The sequence below is a fragment of the Dermacentor andersoni genome, chromosome 7 (assembly GCF_023375885.2).
Source record: "Dermacentor andersoni chromosome 7, qqDerAnde1_hic_scaffold, whole genome shotgun sequence".
Taxonomy (NCBI): Eukaryota; Metazoa; Arthropoda; class Arachnida; order Ixodida; family Ixodidae; genus Dermacentor; species Dermacentor andersoni.
Genome location: NC_092820.1, coordinates 165,902,464 through 165,929,374, shown reverse-complemented (window position 1 = coordinate 165,929,374; position 26,911 = coordinate 165,902,464). Strand labels below are relative to the sequence as shown.

At 45.1% G+C, this 26,911-nt stretch overlaps 2 protein-coding genes across 3 annotated transcripts in view; one reads left to right on the top strand and one right to left on the bottom strand.

Moving 5' to 3' along the window:
- LOC126533226 (uncharacterized) overlaps positions 1-26,911 on the top strand; it is a 106,074-nt gene that overhangs the window by 48,463 nt on the left and 30,700 nt on the right. The window lies entirely within an intron of this gene.
- LOC126533249 (uncharacterized) lies at positions 446-26,766 on the bottom strand. 2 transcript variants are annotated; one of them, XM_055071825.1, is made up of 5 exons: positions 26,537-26,766; positions 12,804-12,908; positions 7,939-8,018; positions 3,027-3,101; positions 446-555 (listed from the first exon to the last, which is right to left on the bottom strand). In XM_055071825.1, the coding sequence occupies exons 1-4, from the start codon at positions 26,738-26,740 to the stop codon at positions 3,053-3,055; spliced, it is 438 nt and encodes a 145-aa protein (XP_054927800.1). In that variant the 5' UTR covers positions 26,741-26,766; the 3' UTR covers positions 446-555; positions 3,027-3,052. The 2 variants fall into 2 exon arrangements, with proteins under 2 accessions (XP_054927800.1, XP_050036481.1); XM_050180524.3 differs by lacking the exon at positions 26,537-26,766 and adding an exon at positions 16,378-16,647.

Here is a 26,911-nt window from a genome sequence, read left to right as displayed (position 1 = left end):
GTTCTGCAGATTTTTCGTGTTTTTAGAATTTTTCTTGTTCTTTTGTGCTCCACTTTTATATTTTGCCCGCTGAAAGTTTTTGTTTTGTAATCATGCTTTACAACTGTTAGAGAAGTAACAAAAAATTAAAAATGGAGATGATGCGTCATATCAGTTGGTTAAGGTGCCTGGTATAGCAATTTTGTCCTTAGTATATTAATGTAAGTGTGAAAAAAAACGATCATGGCAGTAACAGGAAATGTCACTCTGATGCCTCTGACAGCCCGTTTTTCAAGTTGTTGTGATTAACTAGCGCGAGCTGTCCCTATTTACTGTTGTCCCGGAAAAAAATGTTCTTTTTTCTCGTGATACAGTGCCAGCCAACGTATATTCGGCTCGTCAAGGCGGTAGCACTCGTTGTGATCCCAGCACCACTGTGCAGATATTCCGAATGAGGCAGCGCAACTCCGTACAGAAAGACAGGAATTTATTCCCACTACAGCGAAGAAGCTTGCACAGTGCTGACGATTGACCATACACGGTGGTGATAACGACGACTTTACTCTTTGCATGAGGCTGCAAAAAAAAAAAAAAAAAAATGAAGTCACTCCTTGAGCACCATGGACAAGCGAACTTTTTTTATGAACTGCGTAAGAGTTGCGGAGGGAATAGAGAGAAACAGAGCGTTGGGGGGAGGGGGGCATCTGGCACTTTCACTCAATAATAGCCACACATACGACTTTATCACACCGGTCGTCACTAGTTATGCACGGTAATCTCCTAAGCGATTTTCGCGTGGGTCGCCAAAGATGGACTGTGCCGTACGAACGAGCTCATGAAAGTAAAATTTCGAACTATGCTAACATTACCCATATAAAAACATCATTCGTGTGGGCGCTTACAGGTCTACTGGACGAATTGGACCCACATCTCAGCTTAATTTAAGTTATGAGATTTTACGTGCCGAAACCGCGATATGATTATGAGACACGCCGCAGTGGGCGACTCGCGAATAATTCTGACCACCAGGGCTTCTTTAACGTGTCCCTCAATTTAAGTAAGGATGGTTTTTACATACTGCCTCCACTGAAATGCGGCCGCCGCGAAAATGGCGCGGGATCGAACCCGCTACCCAGATACAGATCAGCAGCGCAACGCCATAGCCCTTAAGCCAGCGTGGCGTCTACTTTCTTTCATAAACGAGGATTGGTGGCATCTTATGTTGATGCCACAAAGCTGCTGCCGATACGATAACCCAGCTTTCTCCCACTCAAGCTTTTCAACCTGCATTTACACTTCATATGCGTAGCACATGTTGTACCAACTCATACGGTCCAACTAATGATGTGTCAACTCATTCTGAAATCGTTAAGGGTGTACGAACATCCGGAAATTTTGAATGACGAATCCAAAAGTGTCTTATTCGATTCGGTCTTCGTATCGAATAGCCACTATTCGTAAATGCGATAATTATTGCGAATACTTTTCGAATATTTCAAAACGTCAACAGCGCCCATTTAAACATAAGATTTCAGCAAAAGTACGGTAAACTTTCATGCCCGCGGGCATGGCATAGACACAAAGCATGAGAACTTCTGTAATGGAGCAGGCTATATACGTCGCTTAGGTATCCATACTTTACAGGCTGTACAGCGAGCATTCCCGCTTATTGAAGAGTCCTGCGCATCTGAAGAAACTACTTGTTTGCTCCTAATGCCCCCTTCGCGCTTTTAATAAACAATGTTTCATGACGTACTGTGTAATGACAGAAACTTGCTCACTTTAAGAATAGTAGGATGTGAGCATCGTTTTATATTATGACAGCGTTTGTCGGCGCTTCTTTTGGCCTTCTATCTTCCCCGTAAAAATATTAATTGCGATAACGACTGTTCATTATTCGAAAACCAATAAATATTCGTTTCGATTCCATTCGCGTCTGGCACTATTCGATGCTTATTTCATTTGGTCTCAAAAATCGCTATTTGCACGCCCCTAGAAATAATACTGTATCAAGTTACTCAAACCAGAACGCCAGATCAAGCGCCGAGTCGGTATGTTGAGAAACTTTCACACCCAGGTACGCATAGGCCTGCAAAATAAACAAAAATCTCTCAGATTCACTCACAAATTCACACACTTTCCGGGGTCTGTCTGTCTGTCTGTCTGTCTGTCTGTCTGTCTGTCTGTCTGTCTGTCTGTCTGTCTGTCTGTCTGTCTGTCTGTCTCTCTCTCTCTCTCTCGTCAACTTGAGTCACTGGGGTCACATGGGCGGCTAATGCTTAGAGCATAGGGATGCTGTGATTAGGGAACCGGGTTCGAAACCGATTGTCGGGCCATCTTGAATCACGGGTACGCGACAATACATATGTGCCGTTCATCAGTTTGCCTTCACGCCAATTTGTGTTACTGGGTGTGCGCCACTCCTTATGTGCCGTTCTTTAATGAAACTCCTTGGGGCCAACTTGGATCACCGGGCACATGCTACTGGATATGTACAGCTCTTCAATGAGCCTTTCTAATGCCAACTTGAGTAACTATGTGTCACTTAGTATGTATCGCTTTTCTGATGGAAGAAGCATTTAAGATTTTTCGAGTGCTTGGGCGGAATCACACCCACGTCATTTGTATCTGGCCAAACTTCTCTCGCACAAGTGCCACGTGCGGGATTCGCGGCGCCGCCGCTGACTGACTTAGCATGTTCCGAGGTAAACGCGAGATAGCAGTCCGGCTGCATACAGGCCCTATGCATGAAGCGTCTCTGTGGTTGTAATATGGTATGTCGCTGCTTTGCTTCAATGCTAATCGCGTAACGTCAACGTTCATCGTGAGATTGGTTCTTTCAGATTTTTTTTTGCTGAGAAATCACTCAGGCTCATCAAAATTCTGCTCAGCCGGGCTCACTCAGACTCAGACTAACGAGCTGTAGTCTCAGTCTGCGTTAGTCTGAGTGAGTCGACTCGTGAGTGAGTGCGCCGACCTGTGCCGGTAAGAGAGGTTAACCAAGAACGCTGCTCTGTTTTGTAGGATGTAAATTTTAGATTACCAACCTTTCAACACCCGGTGTGTCTCATCACTACCTTGAAGCTGAAGTTGCTGGTATTTCCAATGAAGCGTCGATGCGTCTTTTGCAGGACAGGCAGGCACCAATTCGAGAAACAAAGAGCAACGAAGAAAGGTTAGGCTGGAGAGAAAATAGCTGGCATTCACGAGAATGCACAAGAAGTTATTCTCAGGCTCGGTAGTACTGTGTAAATATAAGAAGTATTGCAGCCCGTATGGGCTGCAATACTTCTTATATTTCTTATATATGCATACAAGAATTTTCTGAAGTTGTGACATTTTTCCCCATTTTTTATTGCTGCTGTGTGAATTAGAATAGACGTCACAATTGCTATTTCACTAACTCTATATATTTATTTTAAAAAGTTTTGCCAGACCTGCAGGTAGAGATGTTTAACAAGTGCAGAGGGATGGGCAGTCACTCGTAACCGAAGCAATGATGGCGTACAAGCTTTATAGTTTCTCATGTCTATCCTCTTGGATAAATACTAGCAAACTCAGCATATGTCCAATAAGACTTACTGAGTTTAAGGCGCACTTTCTAAATGCTATGCTGTAGTTTGTCATTTTGTCTATTAATATTCCTTCTGTTATGATTTAAACATTGCAATCTTGTGTCTGACAGCTTTCGTGCCAAATTTATGCGTGGGGCTACAGGCAAACTCAATATACAACCTTTATCACTTCACCTTTCGTTGATTTCTGCCTTGTGTAAGATTGCAATACAGTTTGATTTATTCAGTTATTCATTTCATTTAAAAAAAGGACGTGAATATGACGTATACACAGGCTTTTACACAGACTACCAATGAGGAGGTGCCACAGCTCTAATCGAAATCTAGATTTTTGTGCAGAAAAAGAAAATCAAAAGCTTGAACAATCGCCGGCTCTGCGAAATGCGAAAGAAAATTAGGAGTGGTCTAAAACATTTTTCAAAACCACATCAAATCTCTTCTGAAAAATAATGAAACAGTTTAGCTATGCATCCGTGGGGTACACTGAAATAATTTGCAGGCAAGGTTTTCGGAGACGATTCACGATTGATTTCTGATTTATTTTTCCATATCACTTAATTGAATTGAATTTTATTTCCCGTTCATTCAAACGAGGGTAGGCTGAGACTAAAGGCCTAAAGCCTGACTAAGATCTCAGCCCCCGTAAGCGATATGTTTGACAGCAGTTTACACACGTATGCACAATTATGCAAGTTACAACAGACTTGATTGCTGTGAACAAATTATAGGAACAACATATATTGTCATCGTATTCAAACACCTTCAAACTTGTAAAGCACTGTGCAGCACGGTTAAGTACAAACAAACATTTCAGATTGTAATGATGTTCTGAATTTATACAAATAAATTTTTTGTAAAGGTAAACGTTATCGAATTTATAGAGCAGTATAAAGCAACAGCATGTGCACAAAAAAAGTCCACATCCTAATTGAGTGCTAAAATAATGCAAAATACAATGAAGATTGGAAATAGGACATGGATGCATTCAAATATAAATGTATTAATACAATAAACACGAAAATGCAAAAATATTGCATGAAATGATGCGTGGATCCTGAAAAAAATGTGTGTTCTGGCAGAAACATTATTGAATAAACTCATTTATTCAATTCTAAAGTATATGTCTTCCCTATTTAACCATTCTCTTACTTCTTCTTTAAATGTCTTTAAAAAGTGTTCAAGGATACCGATTCACTGTATCAGTTCATTATTTTTGTGCACCGGCAGACGAATGTATGTTTCCCGTCTTTGGGTTTGTGTGTGTTGTGTGCTCTGTCGCAAGAAGTATCCCGGAAGGTTACGTTCACTGCATTGTGCGCCTGGGTTTTTCTTTCGAATTTCTAGAAGAAGTTGCGTATGGCACATCATGTCCGCACGCAGCATGTCGTATTTTTGGAATAGTGGCGATGTTCTTAGTTGTGAAAAAGAACCACAGTAATTTGCGTATAGGCGAATAAGTCTTTTTTTTTTGTAAGGCTATCAATTTCATGTAGTTTGTTCTGGAAGGTGTGCCCCATGCCAATATTCCGTTGAAGCTCAAGAAAACGTTGTTATTAAATCGCTTTGTATGTGCTCAGAGTACACTTAGCAATGGAAAGGTTTCCACGTAAACATGGGTTCCACGTAAACAACCCAGTGTTTTGAGTTGTTGGAGCATTTAGTTTGACGTTGCATGAGTGGCGCGATGGACACGAATTATGAGCCGAGAGTTAATAAGTTCTGCGTTAGGCTGAGGAAAGCTTTTGGTAGGACATGGAACTTGATTATACAAGTTTATGCTGGCGAAACAATATCTAGAAGTGCCTTTCAATCGCATCGAATGTTTTGGGAGATAAGAAATTCGGTGCACGGGGATAGAAGAGTCGGCCATCCGTCAACGCCGCGTACGGTTGCTAAGGTGGAACGTGAGAGACAGTTACTGCAAGAAAATGACCATGTTACTGTGCGCATATCTGTAACTCAATAGGGATTTGTGCCTCCGGCTATTACTCAATGTTTTGGGGAAACTGAAACTGTATGCAAAAAAAGAAAGAAAAGAAAGAGACTCGCCATCCCGGCCCTGCGAAAGTAGATGTCCAGCGAAGCTGTTGCACAACCGCCACTACAACTGCTGAAGGGGATGTGCAATTCTTTATTGGTGGTTCAGATGCTTGTTCTGAGCTTGTTCTTTATTGAAACGTATGCTGTTCTGTGTGTTGTATGGGTGATTTCAAGGAATGTATGCACTGGTCGCTTCACTTTACTGAGCGCTTGTAGCCTCTACCTCACGGTGGTATCAGCCGTTGCATTTCTTGCTTACGGGAGTATGAGCCATTACTGATGATGATAGATGCTTGTTTTGAGTTTTTTTTTTATTGAGACGTATGCTGTTCTGTGCGTAGTATCCGTGATTCCAATGAATGTAAGTAATGTTCGCATCACTTTGCTGAGTGCTTGTGTTGGGAGCTCAATTTAAGTGGAGAAGGGGAATGCACGTTTTGACAGCTTCAGAACGGAGAGTCGACTGGCTTTTATTCAAACGTCAAAGCAGGTTTGCCTAGTGGCTGTGGTGGCGTCTTAATCCGGGGAGCTGCTTCGATTCCAAGAAAGAGCAGAGGGTAATGACCCCCAAGGCGAGGGGCACCGGCTTTCTGAGAAGCTTGGAGAAAGGAGGAACGGGCGGTCGCTGTACTTGTACCCTCTGCATCACGAGGGGTATGAGCCATTACATTTTTGTTTGCTTAGGGGGTATGAGCCATTGCTGAGGGTGATAATTTCTGCTCGCGTAAGGACACGAAAAATGCCGACCATCGAGAGGCTAACAGTGTTGTAAAAACATTTCTCACACACTGGCAGACGAACAGAAAGAAGCCAGACGAACAACTGCTGCTGTACTTTTGCGCAAGGTCAGAAATGATCCCACATTTTTTTTTCAAGCAGCATTGCCGAAGATGAAAGTTGTTGGGAACTGCCAGCATGGCCCTCAAACGAAGCGACAAAGCGTCGAATGGCGAGGTCATGGTTCAGCTCTGCTACACGAAACAAGAAAAACCCAGAAATTCGAAGGCAAGCTAAGGAAATTTAGTATACGAAGGTAATGGACATACAACTACAACAAGTTCTACCTAACGATTTAAAAATAAATCCTACAGAGAGTACCGTCAACCACAAAGTTTTACAGAACATGAGATCTGAGCAAAAGCTGAATATATGCGCAGCCTCACAACGCAGTATTAGCCTAGTATTAGCCTAGTAATAACCTAGTATTAGCATTTACAGCCTCTACCAGTGTATGTGAACAACATTGTGATGTTCGGTTTCACTGACTACTGCTGAAGGATGCTGGGAAATTGAACGTTATTTGAGATACCGCGGTCCGTAAAATTTTGTGGTTGCTGTACATATGTATAATGAAAGCAGTTAAATCGGAGTTAGAAACAGAAAAGTAACAGAAGAATCGAGAGCTAGGCACGGGTATAGTTCAAAGTGGGAAATGGATGCGTAGGAAAGCATGAAGAGATAATCAAAGTGAAAGATAACAAAAATTGTCCTTGTTCTAGCATAATATGTTGTGGAGCACAAGAAGTATGGATTGGTAACGGGTGTTCAGAGGGAAGTAATGGTTCCCAGAAAGGTAACAAAAATTGTCCTTGTTCTAGCATAATATGTTGTGGAGCACAAGAAGTATGGATTGGTAACGGGTGTTCAGAGGGAAGTAATGGTTCCCAGAAACGTAACAAAAATTGTCCTTGTTCTAGCATAATATGTTGTGGAGCACAAGAAGTATGGATTGGTAACGGGTGTTCAGAGGGAAGTAATGGTTCCCAGGCTTACCTATAATAATTTTTGGGGTTTTCAGTGCCAAAACTACCATCTGATTATGAGGCACACCGTAGTGGGCGACGCCGGATTAATTTGGACCACCTGGGGCTCTTTAACGTGCGCCTAAATGTAAGTACACGGGTGTTATCGCATTTCGCCCCCGTCCAAACGCGGCCGCCGTGGCGGGGATTCAATCCCGCGACCTCGTGGTTAGCGGCCCAACACCATTGCCACTATAGGCAACCACGGCGGGTCGGGCTTCATTTACTAACTCTATGCTTTGTTTAAAACATGAAGTACAACCGGGACTGGATATAAGTAGGCTTTTGGGAAAACTAGCACTGTGTGCACGTGATAAAAAACACAATGAGACACGGTATCCTTAACATCTTTTCTAAACAGCAGCAGCTCCGAACAGCAGCCATGGGGAGCAAATTCCTGGCAGATTCGCACAGAAAGCTTCGGTTTAAGAAATGCGCACCTAGGCGTCGTCGTCTTTCGTCCTACATGTCCCCGCGTAGCATGGACGCGCGTGAGGTGAACTAACAGGAAATATTTTGTGCATAGCAAAGCACAGACTTACAGGCAGTTGGTTTTCCCGTACTTGACTCTCCGAAATGAGTCTCCGAGGAACTTCACCTCACCGAAGCACGTATGTGGCTCCTGCAAAGCAAGTTGTGTGCAGGTCGAGTGAGTACGTCTGCGCATTGGCGCGCACGCTTAGCACAGGGAAAACGTTCGTTCCATCCGCGTACACATTCTGCGCAAGAGTTCACTTAAAAACCAGCGCGGCACTATTCCATTACACAGAAACCGTGCACTTGACGCTGTGACATCGCCCTTCAAGTCTGAAGGAAAAGCGCTTAGTGCAGGACAAATAGTATTGCTGTTATGGAATACTACACAGAGGGAAATCTCGCGCCACTGTCTATGCCAGTTCCTTAAAGGTCACTTTGACACCATTAGAATGCCGGGATAATTGCACAACAGTTTATTTTGAACCTTAATTGACCTAAAACATGATCATGGTTACATAAGTAAAGTCTTTCTATTAATAAAAATTAATTAAATGTCTTAGTTTCCCTGTAATACATACTACACCAATGTTTACTCGCATACTAATTTACACGTAGAAAAGAGAAACATACGCTTGACACCCGCACACAGTGAGGGCCTGTCCTCCAAATCACATCTGCACAAAGCTCATAGTTTTGGAATTTGATACATATTATCGCGAGTCATTGTGTTTGAATAATATTTTCCTGTACTAATAATACGAAGGTAATGCATTGAAACCAACAGCACTGTTTTGTATCCCCCAGCGGTGAATAAATGGCTATGATGTACTCGTGCTGTACACGACACTGCGGATTAGATTCCTTGCTACATATAGGTCACAATCCGAAAGCGCCGGTAGGCCGAAACGCTTACTTATGCCAAGCACTAGGTGCACGTCAAAGGTGGTCAAAATAAATTTTAGAACAAAGCTTGAATTACGTACTGCGTGACATACTATTTACAATACGATGATCCAACGCTTGCCCTTCACACTGAGGCTCGGTAATTATCCGTCGGGCATTTCAAGAAGAAAAAAGTTCTTGGACCGCGGCCTCGTTTACATGCGGTACACAGAACCACAAAACACCGCTGCCTTTCTGAAAGGAGCACTGGCATGGCATTTTTGTACTTTTCATTTTGTTCTTGCTTTAAATAAAGGTGCCTCGACCTCGACACCCTAGAAAAAATGCTGGCAAGCGAGTGCCATAAGTAATATTGTATATATATGCTAGCTCTGCTACGTGTCGGTTTCGTTTCCCAGGTTGTATATGCGCCATGATGTCATGACGCAGAAGGCAGTTGCAGAACATTGTAATGTTTTGGTACTAGTTGCGGCTGGCTTGGTTGCCCGTTACGTTGCTATTCATTGCGAGACCCGTTGTAGCAGAGTAGCAGACGACCGAGCGGGTGCCAGAAAGTCGCTCCCGCTGGACCGCTTTCTTTCTTGCGTTATGATGTCACGACACATGTACCTGCTGAGAAACGAAACCGGGAATAGTACACAGAAGAGCTGTTTAGAAAATTATTTGAGGCCGCTCTGAAGCTTGCTAGTGTTTTTATAGGCTTTCGATGTCCTGTCCTACATTTACCATAAAAAAAGAACAAGTTCAAATGTACATGCCAATATTAAGAGGAAGCTTTAGTTCAGGCCCAACTTCCATGCCGCCTATTCAGATACATGTAGAACGCAGAAGCGCTTTTTTATATAACCCCTGTACCATTTTAATAAAATTTGTTTCATTTTAAAGAGAAAATTAAATTTTGCTTACTGATGGGACTGGAATTTTGACTTATGGTCTGAATGTTCTTACCGAAATTGCCCAAGGCTGGTGAGTTAAAAAAAGAATTAGAAGCACGAAGTTTACAAATACGTAATTAATTCTGTACCGAAAGCAGATGTCGCAGCTCTGTAAACTGCGTCCTTTAGAACATGCAAATGGGACAAATTTTATTTATTAATATATATCTTATGTGAATTGGTTACCGTGTTTATAAGGTTTTTCAAAAGCCCTACTCACATAATAGTGCTGTATTGAAGAGCCATGTATGATGCATCAATTTTATACGCTTTACATATACTATCAGATGCCATTCACATAAATATAATGTCATTATTGTTGTTGTGTTACAGAGCTGTGAATGTCACAGTTTTGTTTTTTGAATATATGCAATTTTAAACAATTTTTATAAAAGATCGACAGCCTAATAAAACATCTGCTTCTTATAGCGGCTAGATTTTAACTTTTTTCGCTTAAATGCAACAGACCTAATGAAACTTAGTGCAGTGCTTGCCGATGAAAACGATTTCTGATTTCCCATGTATTTAGGTAGAAGCAACCGAGCTAAAGCGTTCTATTGAGATGCGACAGGTTACATGTGACTGCTTGGGACTGACTGAATGTTGAATGCTTCAGCGTGCGTGTGTGCGCGTACTGCGAAATTTTCTGCTATATTTTTCTCTTGTGTTTCGCTGTCATTTTACAGTAGATGCCAGTCAGTACCCTGACTCATCTAGCTTAAGGTTTTACTTCCTAATTTTGCTTTTTGTCAGCTAATTGAGTGCAATCCTAGGCCTCACTAACCTATGATCACGGCCCTTTACTCTAGCTAACACAGAAGTGTTAGCTAGAGTAAAGGGCCGTGAATCTGCACTATGCTGGGGTCGGCACAGAGTATGAAATCTATTTCACTTCTTGTGTGCTGTTTAACAGTACAGTATGTGTGCGGTAGCGAAAATTCTGGCAGAACTAATCTCACGACGAATGTCGATGTCAGTGAGGTTAGCATTAAAGTAATGTAGCGACACGCCGTATTGCCTACGCCGAAACGCGTCATGCATGAGGCGCGTAGCTGCAGCTGGGCTCCTCTCGCGCTTCTCACTGGACACGCTGTGCCATCTGGCTGCGCTGGTGCTCCACGCGTGGTGCGTTTGTGGATATACATTCACGAGAGGTTGTCTAAGTATGTGAAGCGGGTTTGAGTCCGCTCAGCACCGGGGAAATTTTAAAGGATTTTTTTTCAATGCGTAGAGGCAATTACCAAGTGGCACATACCCAGTGATTCAAGTTGACGTCAAACAGATTCATGATAAGCAGCCCATACCCTGCGGTACATACCGAGTCTGACTCTCCCACGCTGGCGTGAAAGAGGTTCACCTAAAGAATGGCTCACTCCCAGTGACCCAAGTTCATCCGATGGTTGAATTCAAACCTGGTCGCCTCAGCACAGCAGTCCAGTGCTGTACTCATTAGAACATCGACTATCCAATGACCCAAACTCTTCGGGTACCTCAGGCACGTTGCGAGATCTATCTTTAGAATAAAACAACAAACAGCGATCTGTCCTGTGCTCTTCACTCGCTCGTCCTGTGTCACGCCGTTTGTTTTTCATTATAAAGATGAACCTAGCCCGTTTGAACACGCTGCTGTCTTTCTGTCTGTCCTCCGTCTTCCCGTAAACCTGGGCCTCTCGGTTGTCCATGGTCGAATGGGTAGCGTGCCGGGCTGTACTGCTAGGGAACAGGGTTCGGAAACCACCAGTCGCTCCAACTTGGATAACTGGGTTTGTGGCACTGTGTACCTATGCACCGCTCGTCATCGAACCTTTTTGACGTCGACATGGGTCCCTGCTGGGATTAAGTATGTACCGCTCTCTCTGCAATTAATTTCTTTCGCGCTTATTTTTCATTGTGTATGTGCCAGTTGGTTTGTGCGGCTTTTTATGGAACCAGTTTGATGCCAACTTTGGCAACTGGGACTGTACGAGAGGTGCGTGGCGCTCTTCAATGAACGTCTCTGACGCCAAGTTCGGTAACTATGTAATCGCTGCTGAGAATGTGCCACTCTGTAATGAAAAAAAAAAAATACCGCTTCTTCGATGCTCGGTGGAATCCAAGCCGCACCGAGCGCGGACTTTACAGCGTCGCCGATAGACAACGCAGCGTGTGCAGTGGGAAGTAGCGTGTAGTGGCAGTGGTAGAGCGGGAAAGGAGTCCAGCTGCATTTCGGACCAGCCGTCTTCGCGATGGACGATTCCGACCAAGCGAAGGTGCCATTAGAAAACCTGTGATGTTTACCCCGTGCTGGGAAGAATCGAACCCGCTTCACAAAGTTTCCTCAAGGACCAGGCTGATGCTTTAGCAAGCTGCGTCACAAATGCACTGGGTATGCGCTGCCTTTCCATGAAAGTCTTCCACGCCAACGCTTCAGCGAGCTGCGCCGTGAAAGCAGTGGGCATGTGCCGCTCTTCAATGAGTCCCTCGCCAACTTGGATCATTGAGTATGTGCTGCTGAATCGAACCCGCTTCACAAAGTTTCCTCAAGGACCAGGCTGATGCTTTAGCAAGCTGCGTCACAAATGCACTGGGTATGCGCTGCCTTTCCATGAAAGTCTTCCACGCCAACGCTTCAGCGAGCTGCGCCGTGAAAGCAGTGGGCATGTGCCGCTCTTCAATGAGTCCCTCGCCAACTTGGATCATTGAGTATGTGCTGCTGAGCGGCCAAGCGAGGGAACAATTCTCAGCTTTCGAACACGCCAGAGCTCCACGCATGTAGTCTCGGAGGCCATGCGCGGACTTCTCGACAGCGCCGCTAAGTGGCGTAGTGTGTCCAGGAAAAAGCGCGAGAGTGGAGCCCGGCTGCCGCGCGACGCGTTTCCAAGCGCATGCACCGGCGCGCCACTTATTTCGGAGGCCATGCTCAGGTTTTGCGGTGACGCCCAACAGAGGAATCCCTCTGCAATACACGCCTCATACTCAAGGCGTTTCGGCGGTGCGTTTTGTAGCTATACTGATTCAATGCAATACCGTCAACAGATGCGTTCCGCTGCATTTCTTTGCGAGAATGATGTATAGGATGGGAAGGAAATGCGATTCGAAATCGCAACACTTACCCTGCCTCTTATCTTGGGACACCGCTGCCGTGTTGGAATTCGCCTTCCTGGTTTGCACACGGTGTCCACGGCATTGAAATAAATGGTGGCGCGGTCGCCATTCAACTGAAAAACAGACATACGCAATAGACAGACTTCGCAGCGTGACACCATGTAGATGCGGCGGCGCTGCTGTCACTATCTTGGTTAGCAAGAAGGAACAACATCCGTGAGGAACAATATCGGCGAGCTCTAGTGGCGCGAATTTTCCCAGAAGGCACGAATGACAGACCAAGCTTTCAAAAGTTGGTTTACAAATTGTTCAATGTAGCAAAAAAAAAAAAAAGATAAACGTATTTTCTGCTCTATTTGCCTGCGCTCCTGTTTTTTGACTAAACGCAGCTTATGTATATAGAGGTAATAGAATCAGTACAGTGACCAGCATATTTTCATAAATAATATTTCCTATCGGTACCTGACTCTACCGACAGATGGCGACGGCGATCGACCTCTAGTGCAATAAATTCAAACACTAATTTGCACGAGGAAGGTAGAAATGTGATCTTAGTTGTATGCGTTACCACCGCCTTTGAGATGGGATGCTCATAGCTCACACTGTTATCATCATCATGAAACTGTGTTGATATTTGTTTGAACTTATAGGTATCCTGGTGTACACAGTACTAACTTTTTGTGATGAGCTGATCACATTGATTCTGGAACACCCAAATCCAATCGTATGCTTGGTTACATAAAACGTAATTTTCCCCTAGCACCATCATCATTAAACAAACAGCTATATATCACTTAGTTCCGTCCTATATATGCTGGAATACGCTTCATCCGCATGGGACCACGGTGTTAAGAACGGCCAGCTGCAATGCAAGTTTGCCACCCGCTTGCGACTATGGCGCCAGAATCCAGGCGCTGTTAGGAACGGCGAGCTACAGTACAAGATTGCCACCCACTTGCGACTGTGGCGGCAGCATCCCGGCGCTGTTAAGAGCGGCGAGCTGCAGTGCAAGATTGCCACCCACTTGCGACTGTGACGGCAGCATTCCGGGAGCGTCGCCGCCAACTTCTAGCCACAGCGTGACTAAATCGACTTCGTGACGGAATGAGTTCGGCGGGCCAACTATTGTTCCCAAACTCCCCAACGCGCTACCCGGAACGGCTCCGAGTTCTACGGGGCCCCTCTGACGTCGGTTCCGGACCTTCGAACGGGTGTGCCTTTGTGCGTGTAGACCGTCCTGCGGAGAGGCGGCTAGTTTGCGATCACCAAACGAACGTTCGCGTAGCCTTGTATCGCGGGAGGACCGAGTGTTTAAAAACTGCTGTTGTGCGCATGCTCGACACACTTTTCTTAAGCAGTCATGTTGAACTGAGACACTCTCTCTCAAGCAGTCATGTTAGACTGATATAAATACTATAAATAAACCCATATTCCTCGTTCTCGATGAGAAGCAGCCCTTCCCTTCATCAACGTCCTCAGCGTGGATAAGTTGGACGACGGCATGGGCCAGCTACCTTCTAATTCATGCCCGACTCCAATCTTGACAACGGATCACGAGCGATGGGATCGAGCCCCCAATCCTGACAACGGCCAGGTAACACTTATCAACGAGCTCGAAGCAGTTCAAATTCCTTCAGCACGTTTCATGCTTTCGAACTATTATTGAACATCCAGTGCAACTACCATGAAAAATAGCTTTAGTCTCCCTACCTTTGTCATGTGCAGAAAATTAGCTCGCCTCTGCCTTTTTCAGAAGATCTATTATCCCAATCAAGTACTTAAATCGCGCTGGATGCAGCCAGCTCCTTTCTTATCTTCACGCCTTGATCACCATTGCAAAGTTCATATTCGTCGAGGAAACACGGTAACATATTCCCATTCATTTACACCCAAAACTAGCCGTGACTGGAACCACCTGCCAGCCTCAACCGTCAGCATTATTAAGTAGGGCATGTTGTCGGGCTAGTCGGTACATTAATTCAGCAAAATTTTAAAATGCGCGAAGAAGAGAGGACATGAACAGAGACACAGACGCACACACAAAGCAGAGACTTCCAACTTGCTTTATTTCGTGAAAACAGGGAATTTATAAGGTTCTAAAAACAGAAAAAGAAGGAACAATCGTGCTGAAATTGTTCACGAGGCAGTGACAAAAAAGGGGCCTTGGTATTTTTCGTCACTGCCTCGTGCACAATTTCATCATGATTGTTCCTTGTTTTTCTGTTTTGTAGAACCTGATAAGTTCCCTGCCTTCACAGAATAGAGTCAGTTGGAACTCTGTGCGTTGTGTGTGCGTCTATGTTTCTGTTCGTCTCCTGTCTTCTTCAGGCAGTTTAAAATTTTGCTGAGTATTACCAACCCAGAAAGATTCCGCGAGGAGCTTCACAGTTACTTTTGATGTTGTTTTTTTTTATTTTTACATCTTTTCTTTGGCGTTTATGCATGCGTAGCGCAATGACCTATGTGTAACCATTTCATTCCATACGAGAAGAAAGGGGGTTAACCGAGGGGCCCGATATTTATTATTCATATCATAAAGAGCCAACAAACACTGACACCAAGGGCAACATAGGGGAAATTACTTGTGTGTAATAAATGAAGTAATGAAATGGCAAATTAAAGGAAATGAAAGTGGATGAAAAAACTACTTGCCGCAGGTGAAGAACAATCCCACAACCTTCGCGAAATGCGAAGGTTGTGGGATCGTTCCCCACCTGCGGCAAGTAGTTTTTTTCATCCACTTTCATTTCGATTAATTTACCATTTTTTTACTTCACTCATTACACACAATTAATTTCACCTATGTTGTCCTTGGTGTCAGTGTTTGTTGGCTTGACATTTCATTCCATGTACCTTATCTCAACATGCCGTTACTTTTCATTCATCTCTCTTGCTGCTTTTTCCGATTTTGTTTTATGTAATGTGCTCCTTATTTAATCTGTAAGTGTTCTTTCTATGCCCCTTCCCTCTACAATGCTGTAAAGTCGTGAGGGTACAATAAATAAATAAGTAAATAAATAAACAGGGGTGCACAGGGGTCGCTAAGGAAGAAGTTGAGGAAAAAGTTGAGGAAAAAGGAAAGTTGAGCTAAGGAAAAATACGCTGACGTTGCCACGCGCACCACCTGGTCACAAGAAAGAACGAACGGACTATTGCAGACAGGCGCCAAAAATTTCAGTGTGTTTCTGAAGGAAAGTTTTAGCAGAAGCTCCGCTATACTGATACCGTCCTCTAAAGCGTTATGACGGCTGTGTCAATTTTTGGAAAGTGTGTTGTTAATTTGCACTTACTACGCCCGTCTTGCATGGATTATTTCGAGAAAAGTATTATTTGAGGTTTAGTCACACGAGCACCTCCTTAGACGCAAATTTTCTATAGTAGAACCATGGGCGTAAAAACGCAGAAGTTATTTTTCTGACATCCATATAACTGCTTGTTGGGTTACAAGGGACATTACGCCCGCTTAGATTTTTTTCTATTGAGATGTAACCTACTACAGGGCAATTCAAATTTTGCTAACGATTGCCTTGCTACCAGTGAGCGGGGCTAGCAATAGCAGCCGTTGTGATTAGCTGCGCTTACCTCAACGTTGGTGACCTTGGTCACGCGCATTGCGTGCTTTGCAGAACGCTGGTATCTCAGAGCCAGCTGACGCGCAAAGCGCATGTAGCGGCGAAATTGGGATTGCTTCTCCACCTTTTCTCGCTTCTTGGCGTCCGAAAGCGTGGCGCACACGATCGCGATCAGCACAATAACGGCGAAGACGAGGAGGAGCCTCATATTCGGAGTCGACAGAAGTTTGCTGCGACGCGGAGGGGACTGCAACAACACAAGACACGGCGTGCGATCGTCTGCTTCTAGTACTTAGATACGATTAATGACGTCATCAGATTTGACCGTAAATTCGTCGCTTGATATTTAACGACCCATCTGTTACGTCGCCGATGGTTTCAAAAGACAGCTGCGGCAACTCGCGAATCGTCATCTTCTGATTGGAGTATAGTGAAAGAGGTCTGACGATCAAAAGTGAACTGTTGCGTCATTGTCGCCTGTTAGATTGACACTTCTGAGACGAAGCAGTTCTCAAGAAGGCCTGCAAACAAGTATAAAAGGAAATAAAATGTTACGCCGAAAGGCCCCGTACACCATCCTACTTCGCAAGATAGCAATGATGAGCATTGAAGATTCAAGTACGTGGCGAACTTCCCGCAAGGCTTATAGTTGCGCCATCGAGAATTTCCTTTGCAGCATATCCTTCAGCGTGACACCATCCGATATATTGATCTCTTTTACGAGGACAGGCGCCTAGAGAGGAAGAAAAAACTATCACATTTTTGTTTCAAATGCGAACTTCGTAACTGCTTAAGGTTCTGTCGCTAAAACCTTAAATCATTCGAGGCAGTCATTTTGTTTTGTTTCTTTGTTGTAATGTTCGGTGAAGATGACGCACGCCTCCTGGCGCTATATCATGATTGTTATGTGTGGCTTTGTTTTGAAATGTCGGACCATGCCCTTTCTCTATACCCTTACGGCTCATTTCTTTGTCCTGCTCCTGGTTGCCTTCGAAGAAAACTTTCTTGGTACCAGTTGTTTAAATTTTAAACCAACCTCACCATCTAGCACAAGCCGTGTCGTCTTGGCCCTATTCCTTCATGATACGTGCTTATCCCCGTCATGCCCTGGCGCGATGTCGTACTTAATATATCGTCCGCATAAATCTTTGCAGTCTTGCACGATTTAATGAATTTGTATGCGCTCTTGAGTGAGGCTTCGTGTAAAATCTGTTCTCTTGCAGTATGACATTGTTGTTCGGAATACATTGCTTATGGAAGCATTGTTAAAACTACGAGTTCAGTTCGCTGCTGTGTATGAGGTAGCCGAATGTACCGACAACTTTAGATATGCCTTGGGAATGGCGACAAGTTGCAAATTTCACTCGTATTTTGCAGTGGTCGTTAGGAGAAATTCCACAACAAAGAGGGACATCGCCGGAAAATTCGAGGTAGACGTCCACGTGCATGGCTTACATCCCTATAATGTCGGTCTCGCTGTTTGTAAACAACTGGTTGTTTTCTTAAATTCTATAGGCTTTAAAAACTGTTTCCTTCGATGATCTTTGTATAGGTGATTCGCTACAGGTGAAGATCATATATGCGTAATGTGCGTGTTTAGAAAAACCACCCTTTTTTCCGGAAACAATACGCACCACTGAGCACGTCAGTTGGTCGACTGCCTTACCTGTACCATCTGTATTTACATATCCAGCATTTCTGCACTATACATTCACGGTCATAAAAACTCTTCCCATTGCACCATGATTTTACTAGTCGTAACATGTACCGACAAGACTGAGAATCCCATTCCCCTTTGACAGCAGATTGAGAGACAATTCTGTTCCCCCAGAAGAGTATTCTTGTGCCCTTCGCCGTGGGCAGTCTTTTCACGAGAGGAATTTAAAAACTACAGCCGTAGTTATAAGTGTTGCGCCATCCGCTTAGCGAACGCTTTAAAAGTACCTTATGCCGAAAGTTATGAGAATCAATGGTGCTCAGGAGGTTTCGGAGTCACCGGAGGCGAAGATGTGTATGAGCACAGCGAGAGAGGTTTTGCCTTTCAAATAAGAGATAAAACTTATACGCTTCAAAATATTCCCTATATATTTGGTTACGTAACGAAACGCTTGCTCCGACAGTGCAGTCGCCCTGTATTAAGAACGAAGTTCATGAACTCAAGCTTTGTGCTTTTTTACAGATGGACGAGGTCAGCAATGCTTCGTTCGAGCTCTTAAGTGCGGTCTTAGTAAAATCTTTTCAGCAATTAAAGTGAGATCGGCGAAGGCGTGGGCGTCATCGGTCACGGTTTATTTCAATCTTATTTTACGCTGGTAAAGGACTCATAGCAGTTTCTTGCTTCCTTTGACTGCCTTTATACAGGGTGTCCCAGCTAACTTTAGCCAGCGTTTAAAAGTATGCGAATGACAGGTAGCTAGACAAAGCCAAGGTAATTTTGTTTGCTGTCGCTTGGAGATACTCAGATTATTTGTTTCATCCTAATTACATAATTAGTCCTAATTAATTGATCAACTTCTCAAATATTATAATTAGATGAAAATTTTCAATGAGAAAATTGTAGAGTAACAGGAAAAACTTCCTATACAGGTTTCTGTTGCTCTATACGTGCTACATAAGTGTTTTTTCCGAGCGTGAAAGCCCGCCAATACACGCGAATTGCCTCGAGCGACCAGTCACGCGGCAATTTTGTATGATACACACAGTATCGAACAAAACAAGTGGGCAGGGGAGCAGCAATAGGCAGCAATTTTCACTCCGTTTAGTGCGCAAAGCCAAATAGTTTCACCTGAGGAGGAAAGAAGTGATGCATATGAAGCATATTGCCACAAGCGCTGCTCCACTGCCCACTAAAAGAGTAGTCCATCCGCGCTGCTTATGAAGTAGCCCGGAATGGGCATCTCTTCCGGTTGCCCTTCCTGAAACTATGAGCTTCCTGTTCAGCGCCCAACTGTGGGAAGGCGGCACACAGGCCTCGGGACGTATGCTGTCGACGGAACCACGATGGTTATGATGGGTAACTGCGCAGGCGCGCACTTCAGGTTAGATATGCAGGGGCGCAGACGGTGAGACAACTGCCAGGATCAGCAACACCTGAGGAGCGAAGAAATGATGCATATGAAGCATATTGCCACAAATGCTGCTCCACTGCCCACTAAAAGAGTAGTCCATCCGCTCTGCTTATGAAGCAGCCCGGAATGGGCGTCTCTTCCGGTTGCCCTTCCTGAAACTATGAGCTTCCTGTTCAGCGCCCAACTGTGGGAAGGCGGCACACAGGCCTCGGGACGTATGCTGTCGACGGAACCACGATGGTTATGATGGGTAACTGCGCAGGCGCGCACTTCAGGTTAGATATGCAGGGGCGCAGACGGTGAGACCACTGCCAGGATCAGCAACACCTGAGGAGCGAAGAAATGATGCATATGAAGCATATTGCCACACATGCTGCTCCACTGCCCACTAAAAGAGTAGTCCATCCGCTCTGCTTATGAAGCAGCCCGGAATGGGCGTCTCTTCCGGTTGCCCTTCCTGAAACTATGAGCTTCCTGTTCAGCGCCCCACTGTGGGAAGGCGGCACACAGGTCTCGGGGCGTATGCTGTCGACGGAACCACGATGGTTATGATGGGTAACTGCGCAGGCGCGCACTTCAGGTTAGATATGCAGGGGCGCAGACGGTGAGACAACTGCCAGGATCAGCAACACCTGAGGAGCGAAGAAATGATGCATATGAAGCATATTGCCACAAATGCTGCTCCACTGCCCACTAAAAGAGTAGTCCATCCGCTCTGCTTATGAAGCAGCCCGGAATGGGCGTCTCTTCCGGTTGCCCTTCCTGAAACTATGAGCTTCCTGTTCAGCGCCCAACTGTGGGAAGGCGGCACACAGGTCTCGGGACGTATGCTGTCGACGGAACCACGATGGTTATGATGGGTAACTGCGCAGGCGCGCACTTCAGGTTAGATATGCAGGGGCGCAGACGGTGAGACAACTGCCAGGATCAGCAACACCTGAGGAGCGAAGAAATGATGCATATGAAGCATATTGCCACAAATGCTGCTCCACTGCCCACTAAAAGAGTAGTCCATCCGCTCTGCTTATGAAGCAGCCCGGAATGGGCTCTTCCGGTTGCCCTTCCTGAAACTATGAGCTTCCTGTTCAGCGCCCAACTGTGGGAAGGCTGCACACAGGTCTCGGGACGTATGCTGTCGATGGAACCACGGTGGTTATGATGGGTAACTGCGCAGGCGCGCACTTCAGGTTAGATATGCAGGGGCGCAGACGGTGAGACAACTGCCAGGATCAGCAACACCTGAGGAGCGAAGAAATGATGCATATGAAGCATATTGCCACAAATGCTGCTCCACTGCCCACTTAAAGAGTAGTCCATCCGCTCTGCTTATGAAGCAGCCCGGAATGGGCGTCTCTTCCGGTTGCCCTTCCTGAAACTATGAGCTTCCTGTTCAGCGCCCCACTGTGGGAAGGCGGCACACAGGTCTCGGGGCGTATGCTGTCGACGGAACCACGATGGTTATGATGGGTAACTGCGCAGGCGCGCACTTCAGCTTAGATATGCAGGGGCGCAGACGGTGAGACAATTGCCAGGATCAGCAACACCTGAGGAGCGAAGAAATGATACATATGAAGCATATTGCCACAAAGGCTGCTCCACTGCCCACTAAAAGAGTAGTCCATCCGCTCTGCTTATGAAGCAGCCCGGAATGGGCGTCTCTTCCGGTTGCCCTTCCTGAAACTATGAGCTTCCTGTTCAGCGCCCAACTGTGGGAAGGCGGCACACAGGTCTCGGGACGTATGCTGTCGACGGAACCACGATGGTTATGATGGGTAACTGCGCAGGCGCGCACTTCAGGTTAGATATGCAGGGGCGCAGACGGTGAGACAATTGCCAGGATCAGCAACACCTGAGGAGCGAAGAAATGATGCATATGAAGCATATTGCCACAAATGCTGCTCCACTGCCCACTAAAAGAGTAGTCCATCCGCTCTGCTTATGAAGCATCCCGGAATGGGCGTCTCTTCCGGTTGCCCTTCCTGAAACTATGAGCTTCCTGTTCAGCGCCCAACTGTGGGAAGGCGGCACACAGGTCTCGGGACGTATGCTGTCGACGGAACCACGATGGTTATGATGGGTAACTGCGCAGGCGCGCACTTCAGCTTAGATATGCAGGGGCGCAGACGGTGAGACAATTGCCAGGATCAGCAACACCTGAGGAGCGAAGAAATGATGCATATGAAGCATACTGCCACAAGCGCTTCTTCACTGTCCACTAAAGGATCAGTCCATCCGCGCGCTACTTATGAAGAAGGCGGCAGTGGGCGTTTCTTCCGGTGTTTTCGTCCCAGACAACAGCGGGTGTTGAAAAGTGTTTCACTGTCCCTTGCTTAAGGGTTCTCGTCGAATGTCGTATTTTCTTTTTTTGCGTACCTCGACACCCCGAAGCCATCCTGCTAGCTCTTTGAAGCTAGCTACTGCTGCTGAAGTCTTGAGAGAATGAAGCGGACGACGCACTGCACTAGAGTGACAGTTCTTCTGACACACACACAATTGATTCTTTATGAAATTAGAAAATTGAAATACCAAAATGACAAATTGAAAACAAATACAAAGTGTTAGAAGTTTGTGAAATTCGTTTTACCCAACTTGTTTTCTGTCCCTTAATTATATTTATCTTATTATATTTCTTTTGTCTGGCTGCTGTATTACGTGCGCGTCAGTTTATTTGATATAGGATCAGTTTATTCAGTATATTATTTATTCTTTTGTTATAGCAGTACCAGTATCATGGCTTATTTCCTACACAGTGGGTTTGTACTGTTTTTGAAGATCATAAGCTTCATTATGTTTATCGCACCGTCATTATCACTATCGATCACCGTCACTAGCTAGCAAGACGTAAACAGACACTACTGTAAGCTGTACTGTACTGTACTGTACTGTACTGGTAGGCTGTAGTGTACCATGGGGAGCATAGGACAATAGAAGCTGCAGCACCCTATCGTGCAGCCATCTACCATGTACTCGGGGAATACATAATGTCCAAAAATTGTTGCGCACTTTGTGTCCTTTCCCGTCTTCTTTTGTTTATTTTTGCTTGATTAGGCATATGACCCTAAAGAGGCTTCATACAACGTTACACGAATCAGTGCCGTCAATAAGTATAACTTGCTGTTGCGCGGAACACTGAAAATACCCACCTGGAGGAGACCCTGATGTGCCATGTTACTCGGCCGATGCATTTGATTGCATTGGTTCTGTCACTTCCTATGGTTCGCTTGCTCTGGGTACAAGATTGCAATCCCTGCAAAGCAGTAAAATGATCGCCACGCGACGGTCATGGAATGTATTACGCCTGTTTCAGATGGAGAAATATTGCACTTCCTTTTTTTCAGCTGCCATTTCCGGCCATGCGGACTTCGCATTACGAAAGGGAGTTAAGCGCAAAGAAGCACCAGGTCAAAAGAAGGCATGGTGGACGTACGGGCGCTACTATCAACAGTGGCCTTGTTTTACTTCGCCCATCCGAACTAAAGTACCCTCGGCACAGAGCGTCACAGATCACGTGAACTTGATCTGTGAAGTGGTGCGTTGAAGTTACTTAGGTACCTAACCTTCGCTGAAATAGTGCATGTGACCCTTTTCATGATGTAATTTATTTACACAACACATATGTTTTTCGTGGATATATGACCAAGAAAACAATGAGACATATTTCCAAGAAATTCCCATCTAAGCCTTTTTCGGAATAAATCAAAAGCGAAAGCAATTGACGGCGCTAGAGACGGAGACGAAAAACGTAAAACGACCCACACGCCCGTGTAGTTGTACGTGTTCCATCCCCGTCTCTAGCGCAGTGAAATGCTTTCACTCTGTCTGGCCAACTAACTCAGTTCAAGATATCAAATGCCTTCTGCCACGATATACGCAGCTTGTAGGAGCCTTAGAGACACAGGAAATTGATAAAATCGCGGTAAAATGTTCGCCAAGAGTGGCCACAAATTAGCGAAACGCCTTTTGCAGGCCGTGCTGACGTACGTAGCATCTATTAAACGGCATGCTCCAGATAAGCGACGTGGAGGTGCTATCTGAACGTGCTACAATGCACGAACGTTGTCGATGTTTCGAGACATAAACTAATGTTTTGGGGCACCAGCTGTCTATAAGTTGTGCAATTAGAGTTGATAGCGTCAGAATTTTGTCTTGTTGGTTGAACGTCCTGAATTCAGAACAGCGCAACAAAGCAGAAGAACAGAAAAGGACGCACACAAGGCTGACTTTCAGCAATATTTCATTCCGAAATAGAAGACGTATATAAAAAGACAAAGACCACGAAAAAAAGATGGTGCGCATTCATGCTGTGACACTACCGTCACTGACGCACGCATGCCGTAAATCTTTACTGGACAGTGCCAATGAAGTCATGATAACGCATGATGCACCCAAACCTCGAGGATTTCTCCCGTCAACTGACTGCAGCGTCTCCGAAGAAAGTGCGCTTAAAATCCGTGCCACAGCCAAACTACCTGTTTAATTAGATTTCCAGGAACTCTGATTACTGACATCAGCTTGCGCTTCATGATGTGTGTATAACTTGTGTTAATGAATCATAGAACCAGAAGCCTTAATAGCAGCAGCTGGCAACGTGTGCGTCAGAATCACGGGTTGGTGGCTCTAGTCCGCAGGTGTACTGGGTGTTTCTTTAAAAAAAAATATTATATATAAAAAAAAAAGATGTCTGCGCAGGAAGCACAATTGTATTTCTTGAACTGGATTGCTCGAAGTGGCAGACAATACTCGCACGAGAAATCTAAGTACCTGATGAACTAATCAATAAGCTTTCACTAATTAAGTTCCAACAAATACTTTACGACGCCAAATACGATACGTTTTCATGGCTTATCCGCATCGAACTAATTCCAATGACAGCGCCGGTTTTGAGCTACATGTACCGTCAAACCGGAGGTAAAAATGCACTGTTGTTCCACTCACCTTTTTTTTTTTTTGACAAAACGCCATTTTATGCTTTGAAGCACAAAATACACCGGAATGCCTATGTAGTTCATCGCACACTTTGGGAATGAATATCTGGAGATAGTTTTCATCCTGAGAATTTGTTGCATGTGGATACACCTTGCTAACTCACCGGCTGCAATACGTAAATTACAGTTCGTGTCGTTAAGTAATCAGTTAACACATAATTAGTTAAATCTCATTATTAGTCGATTAGGCATTTACATCTTTTGCGCAAGTACGGTCGCCTTTTCGGGTAACCCAGCTCAATGACTAGAACTGCGCTGTATACCAGAGGTAATTATGAGAAATTTTTTCTGATAAAAAAAAAAAAATACACCCCGGATACTTGACTGCCACGTTACCACTGCATGTGAGACGGTAGCCACACGTGTAGCGGCACTGAACAGAACGCCGGTGTTTCCTGCCGAAGGATAGACCACTAAGAGAAAGCTGGAATATCAAAATCTAATTAATTGCGTTCATGGTGCAGAGAAGCTATCAAGTTTTTAAAAAATTCGCTTGGTAATAATCAGACTTCTTCGTCTGAGTTGGTTTTGCTTTAAAATATGTCATATTTCTTGGTTTTATTATGTTTGTTCCCTTAGCGTGATGGTCTCTTTTCTGTGTTTATCTTTTGGTCTTACGAAATACATACCTGCTGTGTCTTGATCCACGACCTTGCCAAAATTCTGCAGTGTACAGTGGCGACGGGAAAATGTGAGCGCAAGCGACCGGCGATCAGAGCGGCAAAAGCAAGACAGGTGGTGCTGCAGCTGACGACGCGCTGACAGCAAGAGTACCGAGCGGTTCAAACTGCGGCCTGAATATAATTATTTTTTTGCTTTGGCGTGTGGCCAGCATGCGACCATGAGACGGGAAAATCGTGATAGATCAACGATTGTTCGAGTGAGTGAGTGAAGAAACTTTATTGCAGGTCCGGCGAGTGCGCGAACTCGTCGCGCACCCGGCTAGTCCCACGTCAGGACCAGCAGGTCTAGCCCACCGGCCCGGTCGTGGGCACGCCGGACAGCCAGGAGGCTTCAAGCGAAGTGTCTAGTATAACCATAACCCATGCTACAAATAAGACATTTGTATTTGTCTGCACTTCTGTCTGATAAGTGTGTCATACTTTATACGTTTTCTGTGACGAAACCCAGTTTGTTGTGTCTTTGTGCTTGTATTAAGTCTTCTGTGTATTTTCCTCGTGCGCGCTTCGCGGCCTCGTGTACATGTTTCGAAATTACCATACTATGTGGTGCAACTTGTCCTCGTCCTTTCTCTCAGTATTGTTCAGTGTGTCCGGGACTACATGCGGACTTAAAGTGACTATATAATGCAGTACAAGCCCACGCCACTGTTGTAATTATTTATGGCATAGAGCACCGGTTACGTTCAAGATGTGAAAATGTGCGCCGTTGTAGGGTATACTGCAGAAGGATCGACATTTGGGCGAGTTGGTACTGGTTGAACATCTTGAAGGGGCAGCACAATATGACGAAGACAGAAGGCAGGAACACACAGGACAGCGCTGACCTGTGTGTTCCTGCCTTCTGTTTTCGTCATATTGCGCTGCCCCTTCAAGGGTATACTGCGTTTAGTCAGTACTCGACAAAAACAAAAACAAAGAATGAGACTAGAGCTCGACATAGGAAGCGGCCAACTATGGGTTGTGACTGCCTTGAACTGGCTGTTCCCGCTTTTTTCCTCCACACAGTGCCAATGCCTCTCATTGAAAAAGGCTGCGCTTTTGTTCCCGCATACACTCTCCGCCAGTATGAAAGGGAATACTTCATCTGTGTTAAAACAACGATTCTTGTACACGTGCAACTCCGACCTCGCTCACTACAATTTGTAATTTTGTTAGCTTATTGGTGGATCTCGCTCATGGATCTTTTTTTATTGACAAACATACACCAGGAAAATCGCCGGCTTCGAACACAAATGCGATGTTCCCTTTCATAATCGCAGAAAGTGCACATCTAGAAAACTGTACCTTAACTATTCCGCAGCCAACATGGAGCTGCTGTGTGTTGTTCTAAGCTGGATTCATTTGCAAGCACCAGCTGAACCCGAGGCTGCTAAGTTTCAAGGATCTGACGAGAGCTGGCAAAGGCTACGCGCCTTTGGCGTGCCTTCACTCACCTTTTCTGTTACTTCCAGTATTTTCACCAGCTGCAAAGTCAACCTTGTGGCGTGCTTGAATACGAACGAGGTCATCCTACGCGCCCAGCCTGTGCATATGGGGAATATGGACTTGTCCACTTTCCTGGATTCCGGCTTGGCAAGAACTGTTACCAAGACGAGGGACAGTAGGCACGGTAGCAGACGACACACAGTGAACCTCATCTTTCCGGAAGCCTCCTGACAAATAGACACGCATCTGCTGGACCACGGACATTATGCCGATGCTCTTCCTTCGTGCGAGGCATCTGGCCTACATTCCTACAGGTGGAGGGAGAGGAAGAATGTTCTCTTGAGTAAGAAGGCGGAGAGGTCGGCCAGAAGCAGATTGGCGTA

What these genes read in the sequence shown, in the direction of transcription:
- LOC126533249 (XM_055071825.1), bottom strand. Translation starts at nt 26,740, where the DNA reads ATGAGGTTCACTGTGTGTCGTCTGCTACCGTGCCTACTGTCCCTCGTC. An exon ending in TACTGGAAGTAACAGAAAAG is followed by an intron (nt 12,909 to 26,536) that starts GTGAGTGAAGGC and finishes TCTGTTTTTCAG; the next exon opens with TTGAATGGCGACCGCGCCAC. An exon ending in TACGGGAAAACCAACTGCCT is followed by an intron (nt 3,102 to 7,938) that starts GTAAGTCTGTGC and finishes GTCCTGCAAAAG; the next exon opens with ACGCATCGACGCTTCATTGG.